General features: G+C 32.4%; 1 protein-coding gene across 1 annotated transcript; it reads right to left on the bottom strand.

Moving 5' to 3' along the window:
• Nucleotides 1–7,171: 7,171 nt before the first annotated feature.
• Nucleotides 7,172–23,158, bottom strand: LOC127734199 (glycine N-acyltransferase-like). The gene is made up of 5 exons (XM_052243953.1): nt 22,993–23,158; nt 16,943–17,056; nt 14,296–14,410; nt 8,868–8,991; nt 7,172–7,983 (listed from the first exon to the last, which is right to left on the bottom strand). Exons 1-5 carry the CDS (start codon nt 23,071–23,073, stop codon nt 7,464–7,466), a joined length of 954 nt encoding a protein of 317 aa, XP_052099913.1. The 5' UTR covers nt 23,074–23,158; the 3' UTR covers nt 7,172–7,463.
• Between the last annotated feature and the right edge of the window lie 1,018 nt (nt 23,159–24,176).

The raw sequence follows: 24,176 nt of genomic DNA, 5'->3' as shown, positions 1-24,176 counted from the left end.
GTAGAATAAATGTAACCAGACAGCTAGGAAACATACCACATACCCCAAAATATATATCAAGAATGCTTACAGTTACTGGTGAGAGTTCATTACTCTTAAATCCATTGTGAATTTGCATTGAAAGTGACTGGAATCAGTATAATAAAATGTATCGATAAACAGGAAATGATCATACGGAGGCTTTGAAAGTCGCTTACATGGTACAGTTCGGCATTGTCAATTTCAAGATAAAATATTTAATTATGTTTTAGTACAGAAGCTGAGTAATGTTCAACGAAAGCTGGAAGCGAACAGACCGTGATAAGGTAGTTCCATTACACAACCCAATCTATAAGTTAGGATATAAAAAGGATATATGACATAGCACATGCAAATGGAAACGAGAACATTGCCGGATCAGCTGTGGCACATATATATTGCATATACACACGCGAAACGCGCGTCTTGCGTACACAAAAAAATTAATCTTGGTATCTCTGATGGGCGTATTTACAACCACTGGGTCGATGCCACTGCTGGTGGAGGTTTCCTTCGTAATGGTATTACCAGCCCAGTAGTCAGCACTTCTGTATTGACATGAATTATCAATGAAATGGTCATAATTATAAATTAACTGTTTACAAAACATTTAATTTTTCGAAATATTAAGGATTTTCTTCCCGAGGAATAGATTACCTTAGCTGTATTTTAAACAGTTAACATCATTATTGTTTGAGTGATCATTGGGGCACATATCTAGAAGACATTGTTTTAATTAACAAAATAACCATACATTAGTATCTGCCCAATTAAACGGCTGTTATTCGGTATATCGAAAAACAATATCGTGAAAGAATAAATAACGTTGGTGAGGCATTGCGATCGGATCGAGAATGCAATTAAATACAATTCAGCTCGAAATCTGTGAGCATACCCATTGTATTATTAAAAGGCGGAAACAATCATGAAAATGAAACATGTCTGTCAAAATGGTTCAACTTCCTTAATATTACTGTGCACTAAGAAGAAGAAAAATGCAGTATTTTTTAAGAAAACACAAAAGGCGACACATAACTTTATGCGAATCATAAAGGCAAAGCATGTTTTGGATTTCTACAATGTTCACCTTCCAATATTTCAAGATATATTTGAAACTAAATCCGTGGAATTATATAATTTATATGTTTACTTGACCTTAAAATCAACAATGGAAAGGGAAATTTAAAAGAAAAAAAAACACATATTGTGACATCTTTATTCATCCACCTCGAAATATGTTAGGTGACAGATTAAACTGGATGATTTTTAATAATCATTTGGTAATGACAAAATTGTATTTCAAGATCACGTAAACTAAAATCTGGTACACCTACAAGTACCATCAATGCAATGACGACGGTTCATTGGACAGTCCCAGTTAGATACTGCATCACACTCTGCTTTAGTAGTGCAAGCTGCAATGAAATAAATATATGAACTATAAGAATTAAGTACACAGACTAAGAGACAAATTAACAATGCAAAGCTAATAAACATCCCACATTACCAAAATACATATCTAGAACGCTTACAGTTACTGGCGAGAGTTTGAGATCATATACCCTTATGATTTAAAATCCACTCAATGATATTTATAGCAGGATTGTAAGGGAAAATATTCATACTGGTATTGTAAATGCAAATTATAAGTATAGATGAAACAGATAAGATTCATGAGGTAAAAATGAAGAAGAAAAAGGAAAAAAACCAACCAGAAGTATATTTGTACATGTAAATGTTAATGATATTCCAAACTAATCACTATCATCCTATAGGTTGCATTTTGTAAATACAGCTGTTTCACAAACCACGCCTCTTTTGGGGAGATATATAATACTCATAGATAAATTGTTTTGTTGACGTACTGGTTCCCAGATATGATCTCTATATTACATCTCGTAGAGACATAACTTGGGAATGTTACCTGTATGCAAAGTAAATTCATAATATATGCTCATTTGTAATTTGAATTGTTAAGCAGTACTTATATTTACTCTTCGCAGTCATTGAAAATCATAGATTCTTGATGAATATTGTTGTTGGGGTCTTTTCATCCTGTCAAAAACCCAAATGTAAGCCGTAACACCTGAATGTGGTTTTTTGTAACCGCGGCATAAAAAAATACAAGCTAGAGATACAAAAATACCTCAATAAAGCTAACAATAGTGTGTTCTATTCTAAAAAAGTACTGAATATTCCATATTCAGAGAAACAGCAGAATTATTTTGCAAATTTGAGGCCCCAGGGGCAAAAAACAGAGAAAAATCCCTATCCCCTGGGTCATTAAACAGATAATTTAGCCTGTAAAGGCTATTTATTTATTTTTATAAAGGTCTTCTGTATAGAAAACAATAACTGTGCTTTGAATTTTTGCAAAAATCAGATTCCAGCAGTCAGTTCTATAAAACTTTTAGTGATTTCATATATCAGACTGGTAACTTCATACATACAATTTTTGCAAATATGGCTTTGTTTAAACACTTCCAGCCAAATTATGTTAGATATATAGTAAGATATAATATCATTGTGACATGAATTCTTCACTGACCATTTGAGGCAGAAATTGTAATATTTTAAAGATAAATAGGCATACAGTAAGATGTGGAGTGGAGACATAGGCAGGATTGGATACTTTATATAATCTTGAATGTTGTAATGATTAACTACTAAACTTTACATTTATAGTATTCTGAAATGATTTCAATTTGTTATCAGAATAGTTTCATACAAGTTCTATGCATTTTATGTCAGAAAACATGCACATAGGGTAAGCTGATATTAATTTAAGTCTTGTTTTCAAATTCTTTAAAAAATTGAAACAGGGGTGGGGGTATAAAATATACCGTAGAAGAAAAGTTAGAGCAAATGCAGTGATTTCTTTTAGGCTATGATTCTGATAAATAACTATTGTTGTGAGAAAAAGTGTTTTTTAAGAGTTTTCTATTTGAATAAATATTAGTTGGTTGCACTTTGTAAATACAGCTGTTTCACAAACCACGCCTCTTTTGGGGAGATAAACTGTTTTGTTGACGTACTGGTTCCCAGATATGATCTCTATGTTTCATCTCGTAGAGACATAACTTGGGAATATTACCAGTATATATAAAAAATTATAGCGGCAGCTACGATATCTTGAAATATGCCGCACAGCCCTATATTTTGACCTTTGAAAAAAATAGTAGTGCATATCAGCTTTTCATTCTATGATATAATTTTTTTCGAAACTTCATAGTAAAAGTGGTACAGTTTTAGCCGTAAAAGGAGTTCCTACGGGAAATTGCATTGTCTATATTTACAGAAATGCAACCTATTATACATTAATATATGATGATAATGTGTATGAAGGTCATCTCTTTTATTCAGAAAGGCTTTGAAAAGTAATGATTTTTTAGGTTACGAATTAGAAAGCTAGAAGGCTTGATAACCTTGGCCGGTTTTGACTAGTCTTTTTGTGTGATTTTAGTTGTATTAATACCAATATTTTTTTACTTTTCTTCAGTTTTCGCCGTTTCTGATGAAGGTTGTCCTAGGGAGTTATGCGAATGCAACACATTTTGGATGTGTGTTTTGTACTTGTCCGTGCATGTTTTTTTTTTTTTATTTTTTATTGCCATGTGTGTCGGGTAGGTTTTTTGGTAGTAGAAATTACAGGATTTTATTTGCATGAACAATACTACAGGTGCCACTGGTAGAGCAGAAAGTGCTTACCCTGTCGGACGTTGTAGTTGAACCCCGGTTTGTAACGCGACTCGTGCTGCTCAATCTTTTTTGTCAGTTGTAATTTGTGGACTTGTTTTCCGTTTTTAAACTGACACGACTAAATCGGGTGAAAGCGTTTGATTACATATATTCCAGGAAAATTTATATTTCATTATATATGTATTTTACAAGTGAATTCTTTTTTACTAATAACGACTTTTTAAACTTACTGTTTGCAGTGTTTTGAACACAAGTACATTGTCCACTATTACATGCTAAATGCCATCCCTGATCACAAGTGAGATGAGAGCACTGGGTGTCCAAGTTATTGTTGCCTGAGCATGTCTCCGCGGTGACATATGCTGTAAAACCATCATTTCATATAAATTTTCATCTTTATGTGCTCTTTTTTTCATTAAAAAATATAAAAGGTAATAATCACAACTGTTAGACATATGACGTACTAGGTTCATAAACAGGAAGGAAGCATTCTGTAGTCAGTTCAAGTAATATAAACATTGAATATGATTTTACAGCATAACTACATAAATGGTGTAATTTCTACCATTTTCATATTTAAATATTCCAAATGCACACTGTTTTTATTTCTATGATTCTTAACAGTTAAATGGGTCTTTTTCTGTAATCTAAGTGCAAAGTTATACAATATTGAAAGTAACCGTTTAAAAAAAAGTTATGAAAAGGTCGATAATGCTCATTGGAAAATGTACAGATTTACTGTCACAATTTCGAATCGGTTGACCGATGCTATGTGTTAACGTCTTATTGTTGTATTTTCTAAATCCGTTCCAACGACCCAACAGTGTTTTAATTTCATTGTTTGGTTTAAAACCAATATAACCGGAACTTGACCATTATTCTGTAGTACATAAGCTTCCGGATCTTGGGCAACAAATTTTAGGTTGGAACCATTCGGGCATGAATGAAGGAAAGCGTCAAAGATGTATGAAATGATAAGAGTAAATCATGGCAAAAATATATGTACGTAAAAAACTGATTACTTGGAAAATGTGATTCTCAGAATAGACGTGATGAAAGTGTTAACCATATTATAGTCCGATTATCTAATGTTGCCAATGAAACATGTCCTATATATAGATAAGAATATATGTATCTGACATGATGTCGGAATTAATTTCTGTTACTTTATAGAAATATACTTTACGTGAGCAAAATTGCACTTACCAATTAGGCAAACTACGAAAACAATAGCGGTCTTCATGTTTGAGACTTTACTAACAGTATGTGAAATGGTAGATTGTCACACAATTTACTATTATATATTGATGGTGTCTTATCTATGATCACGTTCACTTCTTATTATGATAAAGAATCACGAAGTAAATACACGCGATAAATGGCCTACTGGCTGATTCAAGTTGAAATTAAACTGAAGAAATGGAACTCTTTAATAGAAATGTAAAAATGGCCAATTTGGTATATTTAAATTGTTTACATGTGTTGTAATGGTCTTTAAAAGTTTAATGTAATTCGGAGTACCAAAATAAGAACAATTGTTTGTCATTTATTTTTGAAAATTTACTCTAAAAAATGAAAACTAGATATTGAACTTTAAAATCAAGTGAAATACATTAACTCTTCGCAATCACTAGATATTGACCTTTGTAAACAAGTGATACACACGACCATAATTTGTATATTTTTGGGTTGTAATTGCAAAAAAAAACACTACTCAAAAACATAGTTCATGTTCCCACACGTAAACAACTTCTACCCCTCTTGATTTAATGGTTATAACTCATTAAACAAACGAGGCATAATTTTATGACACGAGACATACTGTATATTCAAAAGAAAGATGCACATTTAACACGAAGCAGAGTAAATCAAACAGTTACAGGACTAAATGTGACAATTGGACCGTGTGTATTGACATGATAAAACCTTAATGTGTTTAGTTATAGTAGAACCTACTGGTTTAGCTGTAATCAGAGTAAGGTCAAAACCATTTTTAAATCTATTTTGTTTTATATGGGACATATGTTTACTGAAATATTACATGAAAAGGATAACAATAATCACCCCAAATATTGGACAGTACAACAAATCACACCTACCACCAACACCTGACGTCCGGGGGAAACAGACAACCAAAGACAAACAACAACAAACAGTACAACAAATCACACCTACTACCAACACCTGACTTCCGGGCGAAACAGACAACCAAAGACAAACAACAACAAACAGTACAACAAATCACACCTACCACCAACACCTGACTTCCGGGGGAAACAGACAACCAAAGACAAACAACAACAAACAGTACAACAAACCACACCTACCACCAACACCTGACTTCCGGGGGAAACAGACAACCAAAGACAAACAACAACAAACAGTACAACAAATCACACCTACCACCAACACCTGACTTCCGGGGGAAACAGACAACCAAAGATAAACAACAACAAACAGCACATGGTATAGATACCCTGACTTGGTACAGATAGGCAATTAGACAGCAAAACGTGTATGTCTATTTCGTCCTTGACCTACAAATTGCTACTAGGCAATGTTTTTATTATTATTTTTACACATTAGATTAAAATAAAGCCAGGCATGAACGTAGCCAACTTGAAATGTTCTGTTTTCGGTATTCATTGAATTTTTTGTTTAATGGTATGTGTTTCTTTGGGCTTTTTTGTCATGGTAGGGCCATTCTAAAGATTGCTATGCGGTAAGGGTTTTGCTCATTTTTGAAGGCCGTACGGTGACATACCGTTGCTAACATCTAAATCATTTGGACTCTGGTGGAAAGTTGTCTCATTAACAATCATACCACATCTTCTTATTTTATAGCACACATTAAAGTCAGTGCATCTGTCTGGTTCAAAGCAGGGTATTTCCACATCATATTAACATGTACTAGTTTTGTATATTCATGCACAATATCTCGAAGTTACCATAATGCGATACTCCAGTCAACCCTTGGGGTATAATCAATAAGTATATAGTTTAAACAACATTACTACCAAACTTTATACATAATATATAAACTAAAAAGGCCTTTTAATAATTATCAATCGAAATTGTTGTACTAAAAATCATCCTCTCCTTAATGTTTGTTTTCATTTGTGTAATAATTGTATCATATGTATCATCTTTAATAAAGATTGCAAGTGTGTATGAAGAATTGAAACAACGAATCGTTTTTTTCACAAGAAAATATACATAAATAAATTGTCATCATCTACTTCTATCTTTTCTCAAATGAATAGATTAAAAAAATACATCCATAACATCTTTTTGATCTTTTCAAATGAAAAAATAAAAAAAAAACAATACATCCATATCATCTTTCGAATAAACGTACACATATACACATAACAATACACAGGAACATTTTGAAATGGACATATTGTCACCCGTGATCATCTATGCACCATTGTATTTGATTTATTGAATTAACTGCAAGTTATGATTATTTTATTTGTAAGTAACAATGAACACGATATGAAAATAAATATCAACAATTAACAATGTCTAACAAATAAATTAACCAAATGATTAGCTTGCTTAGATTGTAAAGCATGTCATTTGATATTGCAATAAATGTGGTATAATGAATTCAATTCCTGAAACTCTGCTGCAGATCCATAGCCAGAAATTTTCTTTTTGATGATTTGAAAATTATATGATTTGTACTGGTCTCCTTATCTGTCTAACACACTGTCCCCAAAATTAAAGTCTCCGTGTTGTTATCACAAAGTAGTTAGAGGAATAGCATTGATTTTGAGATGATTTAAACAATCCTCCAAATTGCTAGATTTTGCTTCTACTGTTTTGGTTACATTTGAAAGACGATTTGGTTGAGCGGGAGGATTATATCTTATCCAAGTCATATTTCCTTCTGGTACCCATTCAAAACCAAATTCCCGCGCTAATTTTATCAGTTGCGTATCTTGAACAGGAATGAATGCATACGCCACTTCTGTTTTTGCGAGGCGTTTACGAGTAAGGTCACTAAGAAGTATATTAAAATATCCACACTGTCTGTATTCTGGTCTTATATATAACATAGCCATTGCGCCATTATATTGCATACATATATAGGCTAGGAGATTCCCCTCTTTGTCAGTTACACAACTACTGTCAAAGTTTTGTACAACACCCGAGAAATATCCCTCTAAACCTTCTCTGTATCGTGTCGATTCCCAATCGTCTGTCATGGTTTCCACGTGTTTTTGTTCTAAGGTTCCAAGACATATATCATCTGGTATTCTAAAATATTAAAAGGATTTATATATTGTGGCTGGACTCTTATGTGCATATGTAAATTCTCATAGATTTAATCAAATTTATTAAAAAAAAAATCTATACAGATCTTTAGTTTATTGTAATTGTTTCAATGAGGTATGGTCAGTTTGCGTTTAATTTTTTTAACACCAGGGTCATTTAAATTTGATTTTATCAAAACTCCATGTGTGTACTTTTGAACTTCAACCAATATTTTGGCTAATTTCTTAATACTCGACCAATTAATTACGAATGAAAATAGCTTGAAACAACAATTTTGACAGATTTGGACATAAAATGTATAAGTAGGACATGCTTGACCAAAACCAAAATTGTTTTGAAAGTTAAGTTATATATTGACTATTAGAGATCATTTATTTCGTTTTGGTTGAAGATGTTTTTCAATGTACAATTTTACAAAAACATGCAAACTTTGTAGTTTAGTATCAATATATCTAAAACAGAAATATTACTTATACTGTTTTGATGTTATGGAAAAAATTTTGATAGTTGACAAAAGTTTTCAGCATAATAGATAGTCTTTTTAGTACGTGCATTCAAGCCCAGCCGGGAGGCTTTCTATAACAACTATTTGTTTTTAACCCTGTGGGTGAAACAACTACATGGGGAATAGGTCCTACCACTTATGATATAAAAGTTCGTGTGTGGAGGTAAGTTGAATTATCTATTTTATTAAGATAACTTAACTTCAGAGTCTATTTAAGTTGGTTTAATTTCATGAAATAAGAGTTATTGTGTGTAGGTAAATGGCTGCGCCTTTTAAAAAAACATCTACGAAAATTTTTTACACCCGGTATAAAACGGCATCGTAAATATTAAGTCATATCTAAATTTAACAAATATCTTACTGAGGTAAAGGTGGAGGTTCTGGTTTGGTCCAACAGTACATAAATCTGGATTCCTTTGATGTTACAGTGGCGCCATGTTTTCGACTTAGTTCTGTGATAACAGGTATGATGTCATTTGGTACACCTGTAATATTTTTAAGAAACAACATGAAGTGCTTGGTTCTGATTAATATGACGTCCAGTGGCAAATATTTTGGTTAAACAGAGGCGGTTCCGAGATACCAAGGTGACATTCAAAACTCACAATTCGAGAGAAACTAGCAAGATGAATATTTATAACAGAAATAATTGATTGGTTAAGGTTCTAAAGTTATTTGACATTTAGGTAAACTGTAGGAACACAGGGAAAAAGGACGGTTTAGGTAACAGCAGCAATGTTTCCTAATGAGAAGGGTACTATAAACCATTTACAAAAACAAATCGGCATGCTTATCGTAACTAACAATACTCCTCTTCTTGTCGACTTGTTCCTTTATTCATTTGAGTCTTACTTTGTACATGAGCTCCTCGGGAACTTTCAAGTCCCGCTATACATAATGATAATGTCCTTTCACTAAAAAGTTAAAGGTTTTGTGACTATGCTGGACGCATTTATCCTATCGAACTCCAAATAAAGGATACCACAGAAACAGTTAAGATTGCCTCATATCTTGACTTACATCTAAAATTGACACTGTTGGTCGGTTGAGTACTAAACTTTACGACAAAAGAGACGATTCCAGCTTTCCAGAAGAAACTTTCCTTTTCTATATAGCACCAATCCAATTGGTAATAATGGGGTCATCCCATCGGAATTTTTACGGACGACGTCAGATATGGTTGACTGTTATGGAATATCTTTGTCACAGATGACCAATGATATTATATTTCAATTGTCTTAGTCACAATCCCGTCTTCTATTCGTCGAATTAGATTATTATCCGAAATTGTACTTGCCATGAGCAAGGATGTTGATGGGGGTTTACAGGATAGAAAATAACAAAAAAATAGAAAGAATAGAAAAAAAAATAAAGAATAGAGAATAATGAGGTGCTAAAATATAGAGAATAGAGAAAAATGACATAAAAAATGTTAAAAATACAAAAATGAAGGACCCCCATCCAGACCCTCACGAGCAACACGGAGGGTGTCACATGTGGAGGAAGGTCCGCAAAGTCTTTTGTTTTCTATGTAGTGTTTTGTACTCTGTTGATTGTATTTTCGTCTTTTTTGGGGGGGTTTATTATATGGTGTTGTCTGTTTTTTTCCGATTTTTTATTATTTAGCTTTCCTTTTGGTATCATTTTCTCTTTTTTACAATGAGTGGTTATTGTTTCAATGCGTACTGCGTACTCTTTAAATACTGGCCTTTGAATTCATTAGTCCGTACCACTTACAAACAAACAAAAGTTCACGACAATTATTTCATACAAACAAAGATTTCAACAAAAACACCAAGAAAATCCTTTTTTTAAAACAATTTTATGTATACGCATTCAATGCGGTTTTTTCGGTTGCTCACGTTTTTAACTCGTGTAATATAGTCCGCCTGACATCCGAAAATCTTACATCTTAAAAAAAAATAATGTTTATGACATACAGTTATCTACATCAAAATTTACATTAGTTGGCATGAAATGAAATGTCAGCTATCGTGTTTGAAATATTAAGAAAATTGGTACAATCTTACTAAAATCAGATCTTCCTCTTTGCTCCGTTGGATTGATAAGATTTGAAAACATTCCATAAGAGGTGATCATGGTCAGTGACCTTTAATCAGTTAAAGATGATTACCGTCCCCTCGGAGACGGTATTAAGAGTTGAACGATGGACAGTCTGCGGGCTGAAGGCTTTCTTACTACCTGATTGGAAGATATTGCTGACGCTGTCATAATTAAAGTTCGTTGATTGATTAGGACAACTCAAACCTAGTAAATGTCTTTTTATCCCGTACAGTGTCGGATCTGAACTCTTTATTTTAGTAAATAGATTTGCCTGGTTATCAATCATGCATATCGGTACACAGGTAACACTTATCTATGATTAGCCGAATCTCCTGAAGATTTGTAAACACACACGTGATTATTTCAAGTTACGTACATTTTATACGTGAAAACATAAGAAAACTTTTAGGAAAATGCATTTTTCTTAGGTTATATTTATTTATACTCAGTAAGATAATCTAAAGGCAACACAAACATTTTAAAACGGAGATATCAAATAATTTCTGTTTGATTAATATTAATTTACACGATAATTTTTATCTCAGGGGGCGGGGGCGGCGGCACTTCGACCTTTCTATGGCAGGGGTGAGCAGCTGAGACATCCAATACCCCACCCTTTATATATTACTTCAACTTGGTTCATTATAAAGCCATATGACTATTTACAAAAGGTTGGATGACATATGACCTTGAAAAATGACAACCGGAAGTGACCTTGAGAAAACCGGAAGTAGCCATTTTTGCACTTTCTTAATGGAAAAGTACTCGGAATCCATAATTGACATACATTAACTTATCACTGAAGTCTAGAAATGACTTTCGATAAACCGGAAGTGGCCAATTATCTCCTGGTTTACAAGCAAAAGTATATAGAAACTATATATTTTTGGAATCAGTGTGAAAGAAACTATTATGTGAGATCAGAAGTGACATTTACTTCACTGGAAGTAGCTAATTATCTCCCTTATTTCACTCAGAAGTATATAGAAACCACTTATTTATCGCATCAGTATGAAGAAACTGATGATAAGATGCCAATTTTAACTTTGAGTAAACACGAACTAGCTTCTTTTCAATAAATTTAAAAATTGCTGTGGAAAGACCTTCAATTGTTCTTTGAACAATTGGTTTTTAATTTCTATATGATTTGTTCCATCTCTATAAAATAAGTTCCACAATTTACCTGGTGAAATAAGTTCTGGGTTTGTGAAATTTGTTCCTTACCTAGTGAAATAAGTTCCGGGTTTGTGAGATTTGTTCCTTACCTGGTGAAATAAGTTCCTTGTCTGTGAAATATGTTACACTGGTTATAAAAGTTATCTTTTATACTGAGCATTGTTATCAGTGAGTTTAAAGTTATAATTCAAGTACATTATAAAAAACATGTATTATATTGATAATGTAATAAATAAAAGGTGTAAGCATCCAATATGGATTCTGTGGAGTATAGCAAAATGTTTAATTACATTATCCATAAAAAAAATACCCAAATGACAATAATTTAATGAGGCAGATAAGCAAAGAATAAGAAAAATCCGTCAGAAATTTTTTATAGATCGATCATTTATTTATGAATATTGCAATTCAACATATGTTACTTCATATCAGAATTTGTAGATAAACTGTTATCACAGAGATATGTCTCGCCCTTTTGTAATTTTGATTATGCAAATGTTGAAATTAAATAGCAATACTTTAACATGTTTCATAAGTTATGCAAATATTCAAAGTCAACGAACCATGACTGAGGTACATGGCTAGACAATCTCCATGTTAATGAGATGTGCCAAAGCTAATACAACTGCATACCAAATACCATTGACTTATTATTATTCGTTCCCTTTAAACAAACCTAAACACAAACATTAACTTGTAAACTATGTAAAAGTTTCAAAGTCAATGAACCATGAAGAGGGGGTGGGGCTATTTAATCTCCATGGAAACGCTACTTGCAAATGCTAATAAATTTGCATACCAAATATCGTGGACTTAACATTAGCAGTTCGTCTTAAACTGATCTAATCACAAACTAATACATGTAAACTAAGCAAAAGTTTCTAAGTCGATAGACCATGATTGAGGGGCGTGGCCAAATATTGTCCATGGTAATGAGATGTGCTAATGCTTATACAACTGAATACCAATTAACATTTGCCTAACCTAAATGGTTCCCCTTGAACTGACCTAATCACAAACTAATACATGTTAACTTAGCAAAATTCTCAAAGTCAATAGACCATGACTAAGGGGGCGGAGCCAAATAATCTCCATGGAAATGAGATATGCCAATACTTTACATCTGCATACCAAATATCATTGACCTACCACTAGTGGTTCCCCATAAACTGACCTAATCACAAACTAATACATGTAAAAGAGGGACGAAAGATCAGAGGGACAGTCAAACTCATAGATCGTAAACAAACTGACAACGCCATGGCCAAAAATAAAAAGACAAACAGACAAATAATAGTACAGATGACAGAACATAGAAAACTAAAGACTAAGCAACACGAACCCCACCAAAAACTGGGGGTGATCTAAGGTGCTCCGGAAGGGTAAGCAGATCCTGCTCCACATGTGGCACCCGTCGTGTTGCTTATGTTATTACAAATCCGGTAAATAGTCTAATTCGGTAGGTCACATTCGTGAAAAGAGAAGGGTATTGTAGTTACGACATAAGGAACATATCCGATATCATCTGTGAAACGGTTATTCCATAACGGTCAACCAACTCGTGATGGCGTCCGTAAAATTTACGAAGGGATGATTTCAACTTCACCATTTGGAACTCATAGTGAACTTAAAATAGCTTTGCAGAACTTATCACTTTCTTTATAACCAACGACGTCCATTATAATTTGAAAAAGAATGGCGGCGAAACTACTATGTTTTGAATTTCAGGCGCTTACGATAGGTCTTATATAACAAATTACCCGTCTCACGACTCTGAGTATTTTTCATAAAAAAAAAATAATCAAGAAGTCCAATAAAACCAAATAATCTGAAAAAAGAAACATTTAATTGTTAAGGATACTCATTATTCAAATATAGAAAAAGAGGCGTTGGGCATTCCACATTGCAGTCCAACTACAATGAATAGACAAAATCTTCATCGACAACAAAAACCATACATATATGTGAAGCTTTACATTTTAAGGATCATTTTTGAAAAGATGTGAGATACCGTTGGAAATATATTAATTGTGTTCTTATATGTTTAAATGTTACTACGTTTCACTCTCTGCACTTTTCGATGCCTATTATAAACGAAAAACTTTCAGGTGGAAGCGGCCATACTTTTCTAACACAAATAAATAAGCAAACCACCAAAGAAAAAGTCAACGAACAACTCCGATATCTGTTTGAAAAATAATAATTGATAGAAGACATTACCCCTCCATTTCCAGTGTTAATACTTTCCCCCAAAAGAAATTGGTTAATCTAAAAAATTGTATAAGCCTTTTATAATTTTTGTAATCCACTACAATTTACATACAATTCTGAACGAATTGAACTACGAAGAGAAAACATTTTCCACTTTCATCAGCTATGAGACGGCTAGATTTTGAGAAAAGCTATTACTTGTGTATTCCTCTCAGTTAATAACATACCAGCAAATTTGACAGATTCCTCTCCGGTATTAATACACCTGTGAAAGTTACATTTTCCTCTCGGTTAGCATAAATTGAGAGGGAATGGTTTTCTCCCAGTGAATGACATACCTGTGAAAGTGACAGGTTCCTCCCAGTTAATAACTCCTGGTCTCTGAATGAAGTATTTCAACGATGTTACACTTTTCGAATGGCACATATAAGTATGACTAAAATATTTAGGTACCTGAAAAGATGAGAAAGTATCTTTTTATAAATATATTTGTTTGATTACAACTTTGCTTTTACAATTAAGATATTCATTCTTACACAAAGAGCGTATTTGTTGCAATTAAAGATTGAACAAGAGAGGCGAAAGATACCAAAGTGACATTCAAACTCATAAGTCGAAAATAAACTGACAACACCATGTCAAAAAACGAAAAAGACCAAAAAAACAAACAACAGTATACAAAACACAATTCTGCCTTCGGTTGTTTTAAACCATTTATGGGTAAAAATAACCTTTATAATATAAATCCAAAAAATGGCATCAAAAATTATCTAAAAACATTTGTAATATAATATAATTTAATTTTGGATGTAACACGTCTTCTGAAAGTGTTTTGTCTATCAGCTCATAGACATAATTTTGTCATGTGACCTTGGCGTCATCAAAGTTTTTTTTTCTTGATTCACTCCTTAAAAATGGAATTTAGAATTAAATTATAAGGAATGACTGTAATATTTTTTCTGTATATTCGAGATAACAAAAAAAATGTGGTGCACACTTTTAAATAATACGCGGGTTATTCAGTGTGCACCACATTTTTTGATGTAACTGCTTCATAGACAGAAAAAAATATTACAGTCATTTCTTAAATAATATAAATTTTCACTCAATGTTACTTTTATTTTCGTTCGAAACACACCTCATATATAACCTGACTGCGCTATATTTGTGACGTGTTTATGTTGGGTTCTGAATACTATAGTATAATGTTAAGATTTTAAATTTGGACTTTTTTTATTGAGGATCATAAGGAAGATATACATGAAATTGAAATCGCAAGGTAAATTTTAAGTTGTAGTTTTAAATTGAAATTTAGCAGACCTCTGTACATTAATTACAAAAGGAAAGAATAAAGGGGTAACCAATGCCATAACACTTTGACCAAAGACAGAAAGACGAACAGACAAAAAACAATCCACGAAACACTATACTAGAAACTATATAAGGCAATACGGAAGCCTTACAAAAACGAAGTGAATTCATGTTCTCTAAAGGGCAAAGTATCTCCTACTCGATTAGAGACACCCGTCGTGTTACTCTTCTTAAAATTCGTTGATAACATGCAGACTAAAAAAGTTGAGATTTCTTTCTGGCGGTCATGTTGTTTGTCCGATATGAATAATGATCAACATTAATTGACTATTGTTTGATTCAGACTGGTCATGTCAACAACCTTTTCCTCTGAAAGTACATGGTGGCCATATTTACTTTATTAATTCAAATAAAGCCGCTCGTTGTCCCTTGTACTTTTTTAATTTTGTTTACATGTAATAGGTTACCTTGTGGTAAAGGTCTAGGTGTTAAAACATTTATTTCTCGTCTTTTTGTTACTTTTTGGAAAATCCTTCCATTAGCAATAAAACAATATCTACTTGAAAATTTTGTCGGGGAGAAATAATATTCTTTCCAGGGATTTTGTTTTAAACTTGCGACATTGTATAATGAAATTTAAAATGACTATACATTATAGGTTTTGCTCATTGTTGAAGGTCGTGTGGTAACCTATGGTTTCTTACATTTACGACATTTGGTTTCTGGTAGATAGTTGTCTCATTGCCAATCATACCACATCTTCATATTTTATATCAACTTCTTAGTACCAAAAACATGTATCAGATTAGGAGTTTGACCCGGTTTCTGTATTTTCCTTCTTTGGTTACACGGGTCTATTAATAAAATGTTTTAATATTTTACTTAACCAACTTACTTATATCTACACATGTATATTGGTTTCAGTATATCGAATGACAAATCATTGTCAAATGCGTTTACATTTGTGAATTTGTAGGGCCCACTGAAGTTCTTGTCCTTTAATCAATGTGACCTAGATTTATTGAATAATATCATTTTGTATTATGTTGATCACACACGGTTTAAATATATATGGTATCATACATACATACAAACTGAAACGGTGAACGAACCTTAATTGGTATTGACCTTGAAATAATAAGAATAAAAATCTTTATCCACAAAAAATATTTTCCTTCTTTCTTCTCCAACCCAAATCCAATAAATCTGATATTATTTAAACTGCCACTGGAAAACAGGTGCATGTTGGATATGGTAAGAACTTGCAGCAGGTCACCTACAGGTCCCTCGAAGAATTGTGGCAATGGTACTTTAACTACACAATACCTACACGAGGCATTCAATTTCATCATCCCCATTCTGACCGGACGTGGGTGCGTATAATACATCCCGCACAACAAAGTGGACATCTTTAATAAATAGTTACTATTTATACATTTGTTAATAAATGTATATCATGTACATATTAAGTAAATTATTTCACTGAAAATTCAAAGAATAACTTTTGTTCATAATATTACTTTTGAAAGATTTCTTTGAAAGGGAAAGCGTTTAAAGGCTATTGGAGGCAACCGACGTTTTTGCTTTCTTACACAAAAAGTGCATAAATTTCAGTATACTCTGAAACCATGATATCAGTGTTTCGACATTGCATTGTAAGGATATAGTAAGTACCTGTTTTTCTGATTGTGGACGGAGTATTATACATGACCATGATGGCCAGTTATCTACCAGTACTTCATAACCTTGCAAATTTCCATTCACATAACTTCTTATTACGTAATAAATCTGAAAAAAAAAAGAAAATGAAAAGAAATGGAAAATTTTTCAACATGCTAGAAATATTAAAATTTTGATATTGTTAGTTTATTTTTGTTGTTGGTTTTTTTTTCTCGTGCTTGTATTTAGGGGGTCTAGTTCACAAACCATGACGTATATATTTCTTTTATTCTCTGTGCATTAATACCGGTTCTGAACAGTTTGACAAATTTCGATAAACCACACGTTGATCAAATTTGCTTTGAATAATTTCACTCCATACCCATGAGGGTTATACAATAAAAAAAATATGAGTACATCTGTATTAACAACAAATTGATTTTCAAGTCGGTGTTCAAAATCATTTACCCTTCCGAAGCACCTTACTTCGATCATAGTGTTTGGTAATTTAGAAATTTCAAATTATATCTATAACAAGATTTTGTTTACGGAGATATGCTATGATAATTTATTTTAATCAGATAACTATCCAGCTGACGTGGATGTAAGTAACTATAGACCAAACTGAGTATAGCTTTCAACAATGAGAAAAACCTATAACGTATATAGTCAGCTAAAAAAGACCCAGAGATGACAAAATATATAACAATTTTTAAAGGAGAAAATAAACGGTCTGATTTATGATTTGTGACAAAACAATAAACGAGAAAAATTATACAGACAGCAAACAACGACAACCACTGAATTACAGACTCCTGAATTCTGGTTTCATACAGTAGCAGTAATAGAATATCATCGCTGTCGTTTAAATAAATGATAAATGAAAATGTGCTTTTCAATGAGAAATTTTGTAACATGTACGATTGTAGCTTACGCAATTATTATATTGATTCCCCCAAACACACAAAGTGCAATGCATTGATTAAAAATTCACTTGTGCCTTCAATAATCCGCACATCTACAGTAATTCAATTAATAAAACAAACAAATTAATATTAAAATCCCTTTGCTAGATGGGCTCTAAACAGTATTGATCTATGATCGCGTAATGCATTTTGAATTATACACGCTATACTCCAAACGACAATAGAACTCAAATCGCAGTTATGTTATTTCTTGACCATTTATTTCCCTTCCGAAAATCGGACTCAAACATGATCCTCTAAAGCGCTTTGAAGTATTTTACAGCGTAGAAACAAACATGATCATATTTGTAGAACACTCTTCTTTGTTTATATTACTAAGTATTAACGATGTAGGCACAAACAATGTACCAATGACGATCTTCATACGTCGATGAAATAATTAATTTCGTATAATTATTCTATGTATACTAGTCAACAAAAGTAACGGTACACAAGTTTGAACTCCAATTTATCATAAGATATAATAAATAGGGAAAACTGTTGAATTATCCAATGAAAACATTCATTTGCAAAGCAAATGCATACGATTAAAAGAATCTGACCAAATTGGAAAGTGAGAAAATATCGTGTTATTGAACACAGGAGTCAAATTTATTTTGCGGAAAATGATGACAAAAGTCGGCACTTAATTTCGAAGATGAAAATTAAGTATTCAAATATCTGCAAAGGCATTCAAAATTTTAAGCAGACCATGTTTGGGTTTAAAATTTAAAGGTCCAAAAATCGATTTTTGAATTTTTGGGTGAAAATACGATTTTTGAAATAACAAAAATTGCAACAAAAAAATTCGCGTTTTTGCCGTAAATCAATGGTTTTGATAAGAAAATAACACTCTGTAAATATTAGACCAATTAGGCAATTACTTACCTTGGCACAGTGTATTAAATTTCGTTATATATGGAAAATATATTGCCTTGTATCGTTTCTTTTGTTGACTAGTATATTTACAATTTTCAATGGCTGTAATAGGTATGGTGTAAATATTGGTTTAAAATATTCTGGGCTTCCAAATCAAATATTGAAACTATGTCTTGATACATTTTGCACAATACAGACTGTAGATTTAAACTTATGTATCCAATTGATCCAAACAGAAACTAATTTATAAAAAGCACCTGTTAACTCATGTGCCCATCAATTATCTCAACAAAGGAATACAAATACGGAAATCCTCTTATCTAATCATGACGTAACACGCTATTCAAATACTGTAACACTTTTTATGTCTGAACAAGTGCATGTATTTATAGTGATTGATGTCGAATTTATGGCCTTAATTTTTCATTAACAGGGATGTGATCCTAACGCCCATATGGAGGAGAAAGTCAAGCAGCCTGAAAACGACGATCAGAATATACACCAGCAATGTGAAGTCAGTTCTTCTATATGGGGCAGAATGCTGAAGAATTATCCAATCAGACATGAAAAGGCTTTCCTCATTTCATAACACCTGCTTAAGGAAAATCTATAAGATCATCTGGCCCAATAAAATAACCAATAAAGACCTGTACCACAAAACCAGTCAGTGTTGTATAGAGACGGAGATCAAAAGGAAGAGATGGCGTTGGATTGGTCATGTATTAAGGAAAGGAAATGATGATATCACCAAGATTGCTTTGCGATGGACACATGATGGTAGACGAAAAAGAGGGAGGCCAAAAGAGACGGAGATCCAAAGGAAGAGATGGCGTTGGATTGGTCATGTATTAAGGACTGAAGGAAATGATATCACCAAGATTGCTTTGCGATGGGCAGATGATGGTAGACGAAAAAGAGGGAGGCCAAAAGAGACCTGGCGTAGATTGGTAGAAACTGAGATGAAAGACATTGGGAAGACCTTGAAGGAGATTGGTAGAAACTGAGATGAAAGACATTGGGAAGACCTGGAAGGAGATTGAGAAGAAGGCAAAAGACAGGCAAATGTGGCGAGTACTGGTTGAGGTCTTATGTCCTGACAGGCACGAAGAGGATGAGGGAGTGAGTGGGTGATCCTAACGCAAGAAGTGTCCCAGCTGGGTTAGGACTAGGAACGGCTAAAATCGTAGGACAGAAAGTTACAGGGTAAAAAGCATCGGGACAAAAAGCCAAGGACAGTTTTGAGATATTCATTTTCTTAAATTAACAAATGAAAGACTTGTTTAAAAATATTTTTTGTATTTTTCTTTTACTTTCAAATCTACTAATTGTCTCCTATTCCGAGTCCTGGTATTTTGACTGAGCCTGAGCTCGCTTCCATAGCAAGAACCGCTAACCCTGATGATGCATCCGGTCTCGCTTCGTTTAAAGTTCATGCGATTCCCGCAGATTTTTTTATTGTGTTGCCTTTGACTGTGAACATTTCAAAATGGATTTACGAGTTTCGAACATCGGTCTGATGTTGTCTCTTATATCACAAAAGTAAAAATTAGTTTATAATAATATGTATTTTGCCAGTTAATTTGTATTGGTTCCTTGTGACCCTTATATTTGTGGTGATGGTTAATCTAAAAAAAAATTACTTTGCTTACAGCTAACAAGACGAGCATTAAAATCACTGTTCCTTTGTTGGGTCTGTCAAGTGTTTTGGGTCATGAGCAACAATACAAAATTCTTTGCCGGAATTTTTAATGCGAAAAATAAAATGTGACCTTAAAGTACTAATCTGAATGAAAGTGATCAAATGACCAATAGGTAAAAATCTGCATATTATTAAATGTGAAATAATGAAATAAAATAAAGTTTGTTGTATTCATTCGAACATATTTGATTCAGAATCAAATATGTTCGAATGAATCAAATATGTTCGAATGAATACAACAAACTTTATTTATTTGATTTTTCTAATTTATAGCTAGAGTAGTTCATCTTGAAACACATTGATAAAATAATTTACAATTGTGAAATTCGTCCTGTTTTTCGAACACATGACTTGAAATAAATTAATCATGAATCGAGACCACTGTAGATAAACCTGACCTAAAACAAACAGTTATCGAAAAATTTACTCCCTTTATAAGGAATCTTTAGTACTAAAATATAGATCTTTTGTTGCAAAGGTTTTTACGCCGATAGGACAAAACGTGCCGGTGTACTTCAAAATGTTATTAGATCGCGAAAACTGTTATTCACAGTACATCAAATTATGTATTGAATACCGCTTGTAACACGTTATGTGTCGGGAGAGATTACAATAAAGAATTTGAACTTGAACTTGAACAATTAATTCCAAGACTTCACTACACTAAACAGTCGTGGTTGGCATAAAATCCCATGCTATAGAGCAGACTATCGCAATGCTCAGAGCCAAAAGTAGAACATTTTTTTCTGTTCAGTTCCGATAGCTAAATTTTAATCATAAGCAGTGAATTCTGATGGTGACCCCTTTTCATGTATTTATTATATATATTTATGTAATAAGATTTTCAAATTTTGTTGTTTTACTTTTATTGCTCGCAATATCCACCAATCATAAAACGAATAATCAAAAGCACTGATAGAGTCCGAACACCTCAATTTACGTTAAAAGTCACAAAAAAGACTTCTACCGAATAACAAATGTAAAATGCACTCCATGGGTTTAATACTTTAAAGTTGTCCTTAAAACTTAAAATTTAAACCAAAAGAAGTTTACAAATAAAATATTTATTAATGCATTTTGATGATTTGTACTTATGATCTCTATTTTTCCTGAAGCTGTCCTTCAGATAACTGAAATTAAAGTTGGCATCCGGTTGCATAATATATTTATTGAATAATTTTATTTTTTAAAAAGCAAAAAGGAGAATATGTTGTTTCGACATCATGTGTTGTTGATCTTGTTTCTCTTTTATTTTTTTAATTTGTAATATGAGTAAATTTTTCTCATCAATTACATTGACAACATAAATAACATTTAAAAAAATATTAATAAAATTGGCATTTTGAATTAAGAATTGTTATCAATATCCATATAAATAAGCATCAATCAACTCTTTTTTTTTTAACCTAAACTTGTGCACGTCTCTCTTTATTTGAAAAAAAAAAACAATTTCTCGTTCAATTGAATGAAAAACAAGTAGCACCTCGTCTTCTTTACCTAACAACAAACCAGAAACATGGGGTATGAATAAAATATTCAGAATTCGAGAATACAGCGACGAAAAGAAAGCTTTGCTATAACTATTATTTTTCATTTCTTTAAATGACCTTCTCCGTCGAGAAAATGACTTTCATTTTTAAGTGTTGCATAATTTTATATTATTTAAATTAAAATATTTATAACGTATTAATAAGTCATATCAATTATAATCTTGAAGGCTGTTTGTAGGTTAACCACAGTTGTGTAACATAACGTCTGCTGGTATTTCTCATGGTTAACCATATACCATGGTACTTTTTTTTATCATATAACAAATTTTAATTATAGAATAATACATAAAAAGTAGAACAGGATTGGACAGTACTTGAGACCAAACACCATGTTACTTTTTTTTTTATCATATAACTAATTTTAATTATAGAATAATACATAAAAAGTAGAGCAGGATAGGACAGTACTTGAGACCAAACAATCTACCTGACTCCGCCGAGAAAATAGAAATACCAACAAACAGAGACAACCATGAACAAAATACAGGGTCTAAATGGCCTGAATTGAGAAGGACATAAATGGTGAAGGGTTAAAACAGTTTAACGTCCTTTCAAACTATCTCCCGCTTTGCTTATCTACACTAAAATTTCGGGGAAAAAACAAAACACAGTACATGTATAGGTTACCTAAACACCAAAATGTAACCCTGGTTTTGAGATTTGTCTACACAGAGTTATTGCCTACACTGCACCCTAGTGTAAAACAGGCTAGAAAAACAACCAAATAAAACACTAAATAAGGACCTCGAACACAAGCTAACTGGGTATGTTAATAACTTAATGAAGGAATTGGTGGAAATTTTGTTGCTTTATTAAACAAGTAGTTTACTGTGTTGGTTTAATAAGGAGAAAATCTTTGTTGGTATTCCGATAAGGCAGTACATATCCTTTAAGCTGAATCAAGTGAATTGAATTAAGTATATTAGAAAATAATATAAACTTTTAAAATTCTGTATAATACCGATTTCTTACCTTTGCTGTACCTGGTAATGATTTTCTGAGTTCTTTTTCTAATTCCACAACTTCGCTTTCATTTAATATTTGGTATATCATAATTCCTACATGTAATACACATGTATAGTATGTCGATTATACCTGTCGTAAAGGTATACTAATGTATTCGTATATATTTTTACCTGTTTTCACGTGACCAATATTTGATCTTTAATGGACCAGGTAGTATTTTTTAAGACGATCACATGTCCTTGCCATGCTGTGTTAGTGGATAGATTTAACAATTCGGTCACTGTACTGTAACGTATTCTTGACCCATTGATAGTCCCTGTTTAAACAAGATAACTGTGTTTTTACTATCCTTGTCGAGACCAGTGATATGACTCTGAATCAATTTGTGTATTGAGTTATTATTTATAAGTCTTTGTATACGGCTTGTTTACATGTAAAATGTTTGTTCCCCTGAAAGTGTAAATTTTGTTATTAAAGATCCAATTAAAAAAAGTTATGAATCTACGGACTGGTGTTTTTGTTTGATAATGACCCCACTTAACATTTCTATTTTTTTTAAATATAATATGTGTAAGAAGATGCATCTTTCGAAAGCGGTAAGGCTAATTTCTATTGGTTTTAGATCAAATCAGGGCCAATTTCAAAAAAATATTTTCCAATCTTTACTATAATTCACAGTGTCACAGCTTCGTGTGTACTGTCAGACAAAAAAAAAAATAACATAATGTCCTAAATTATGAATATTTAAAATTGGCAAAATTTAAAGATTTTATCAAATATTGTTAATGTTTAAAAGGGCATTCCAAACAAAGTCAAAATTCTAACGAAAGGACTTCAATGCAATCAATGTCTCTTAGATACAAATTAATTCATTTGGTTCAGAATGTCATTCGAGACAAAAGCTTACATTACATGTCTAAATGTGCAATATTGAATAAGTGTTGTTTTCAACAGCAATCATGCATAACACAGAAGATTTTTTTTTAAAGTATATGAATATATGTAAACATTTTGAAATTCTTTTAAAAAGTCTCTTCATAAAACCCACTGTGTTTCATTTCCTTTCCGAATTTGACCTTGTGAGAACAAAACAAATATGGGAAGGTGTCCTTGACTGTTGTTAACATGAACAATTTGTAGATAAGTAAAAGAAAAAAGGTGAACTTTACGTTAACGAATCAATGTTGCAA

Source organism: Mytilus californianus, unplaced genomic scaffold (assembly GCF_021869535.1).
Source record: "Mytilus californianus isolate M0D057914Y unplaced genomic scaffold, xbMytCali1.0.p SCAF_3, whole genome shotgun sequence".
Lineage (NCBI taxonomy): Eukaryota > Metazoa > Mollusca > Bivalvia > Mytilida > Mytilidae > Mytilus > Mytilus californianus.
This window is presented reverse-complemented; position numbering and strand designations above follow the sequence as displayed.

Coding starts and splice junctions, on each gene's coding strand:
- LOC127734199 (XM_052243953.1), bottom strand. CDS start 23,073: ATGATATACCAAATATTAAATGAAAGCGAAGTTGTGGAATTAGAAAAA. Junction 17,057..22,992: donor CATTACCAGGTACAGCAAAG/GTAAGAAATCGG, acceptor TTTTTTTTTCAG/ATTTATTACGTAATAAGAAG. Junction 8,992..14,295: donor GGAACCTGTCACTTTCACAG/GTATGTCATTCA, acceptor AAAATATTACAG/GTGTACCAAATGACATCATA.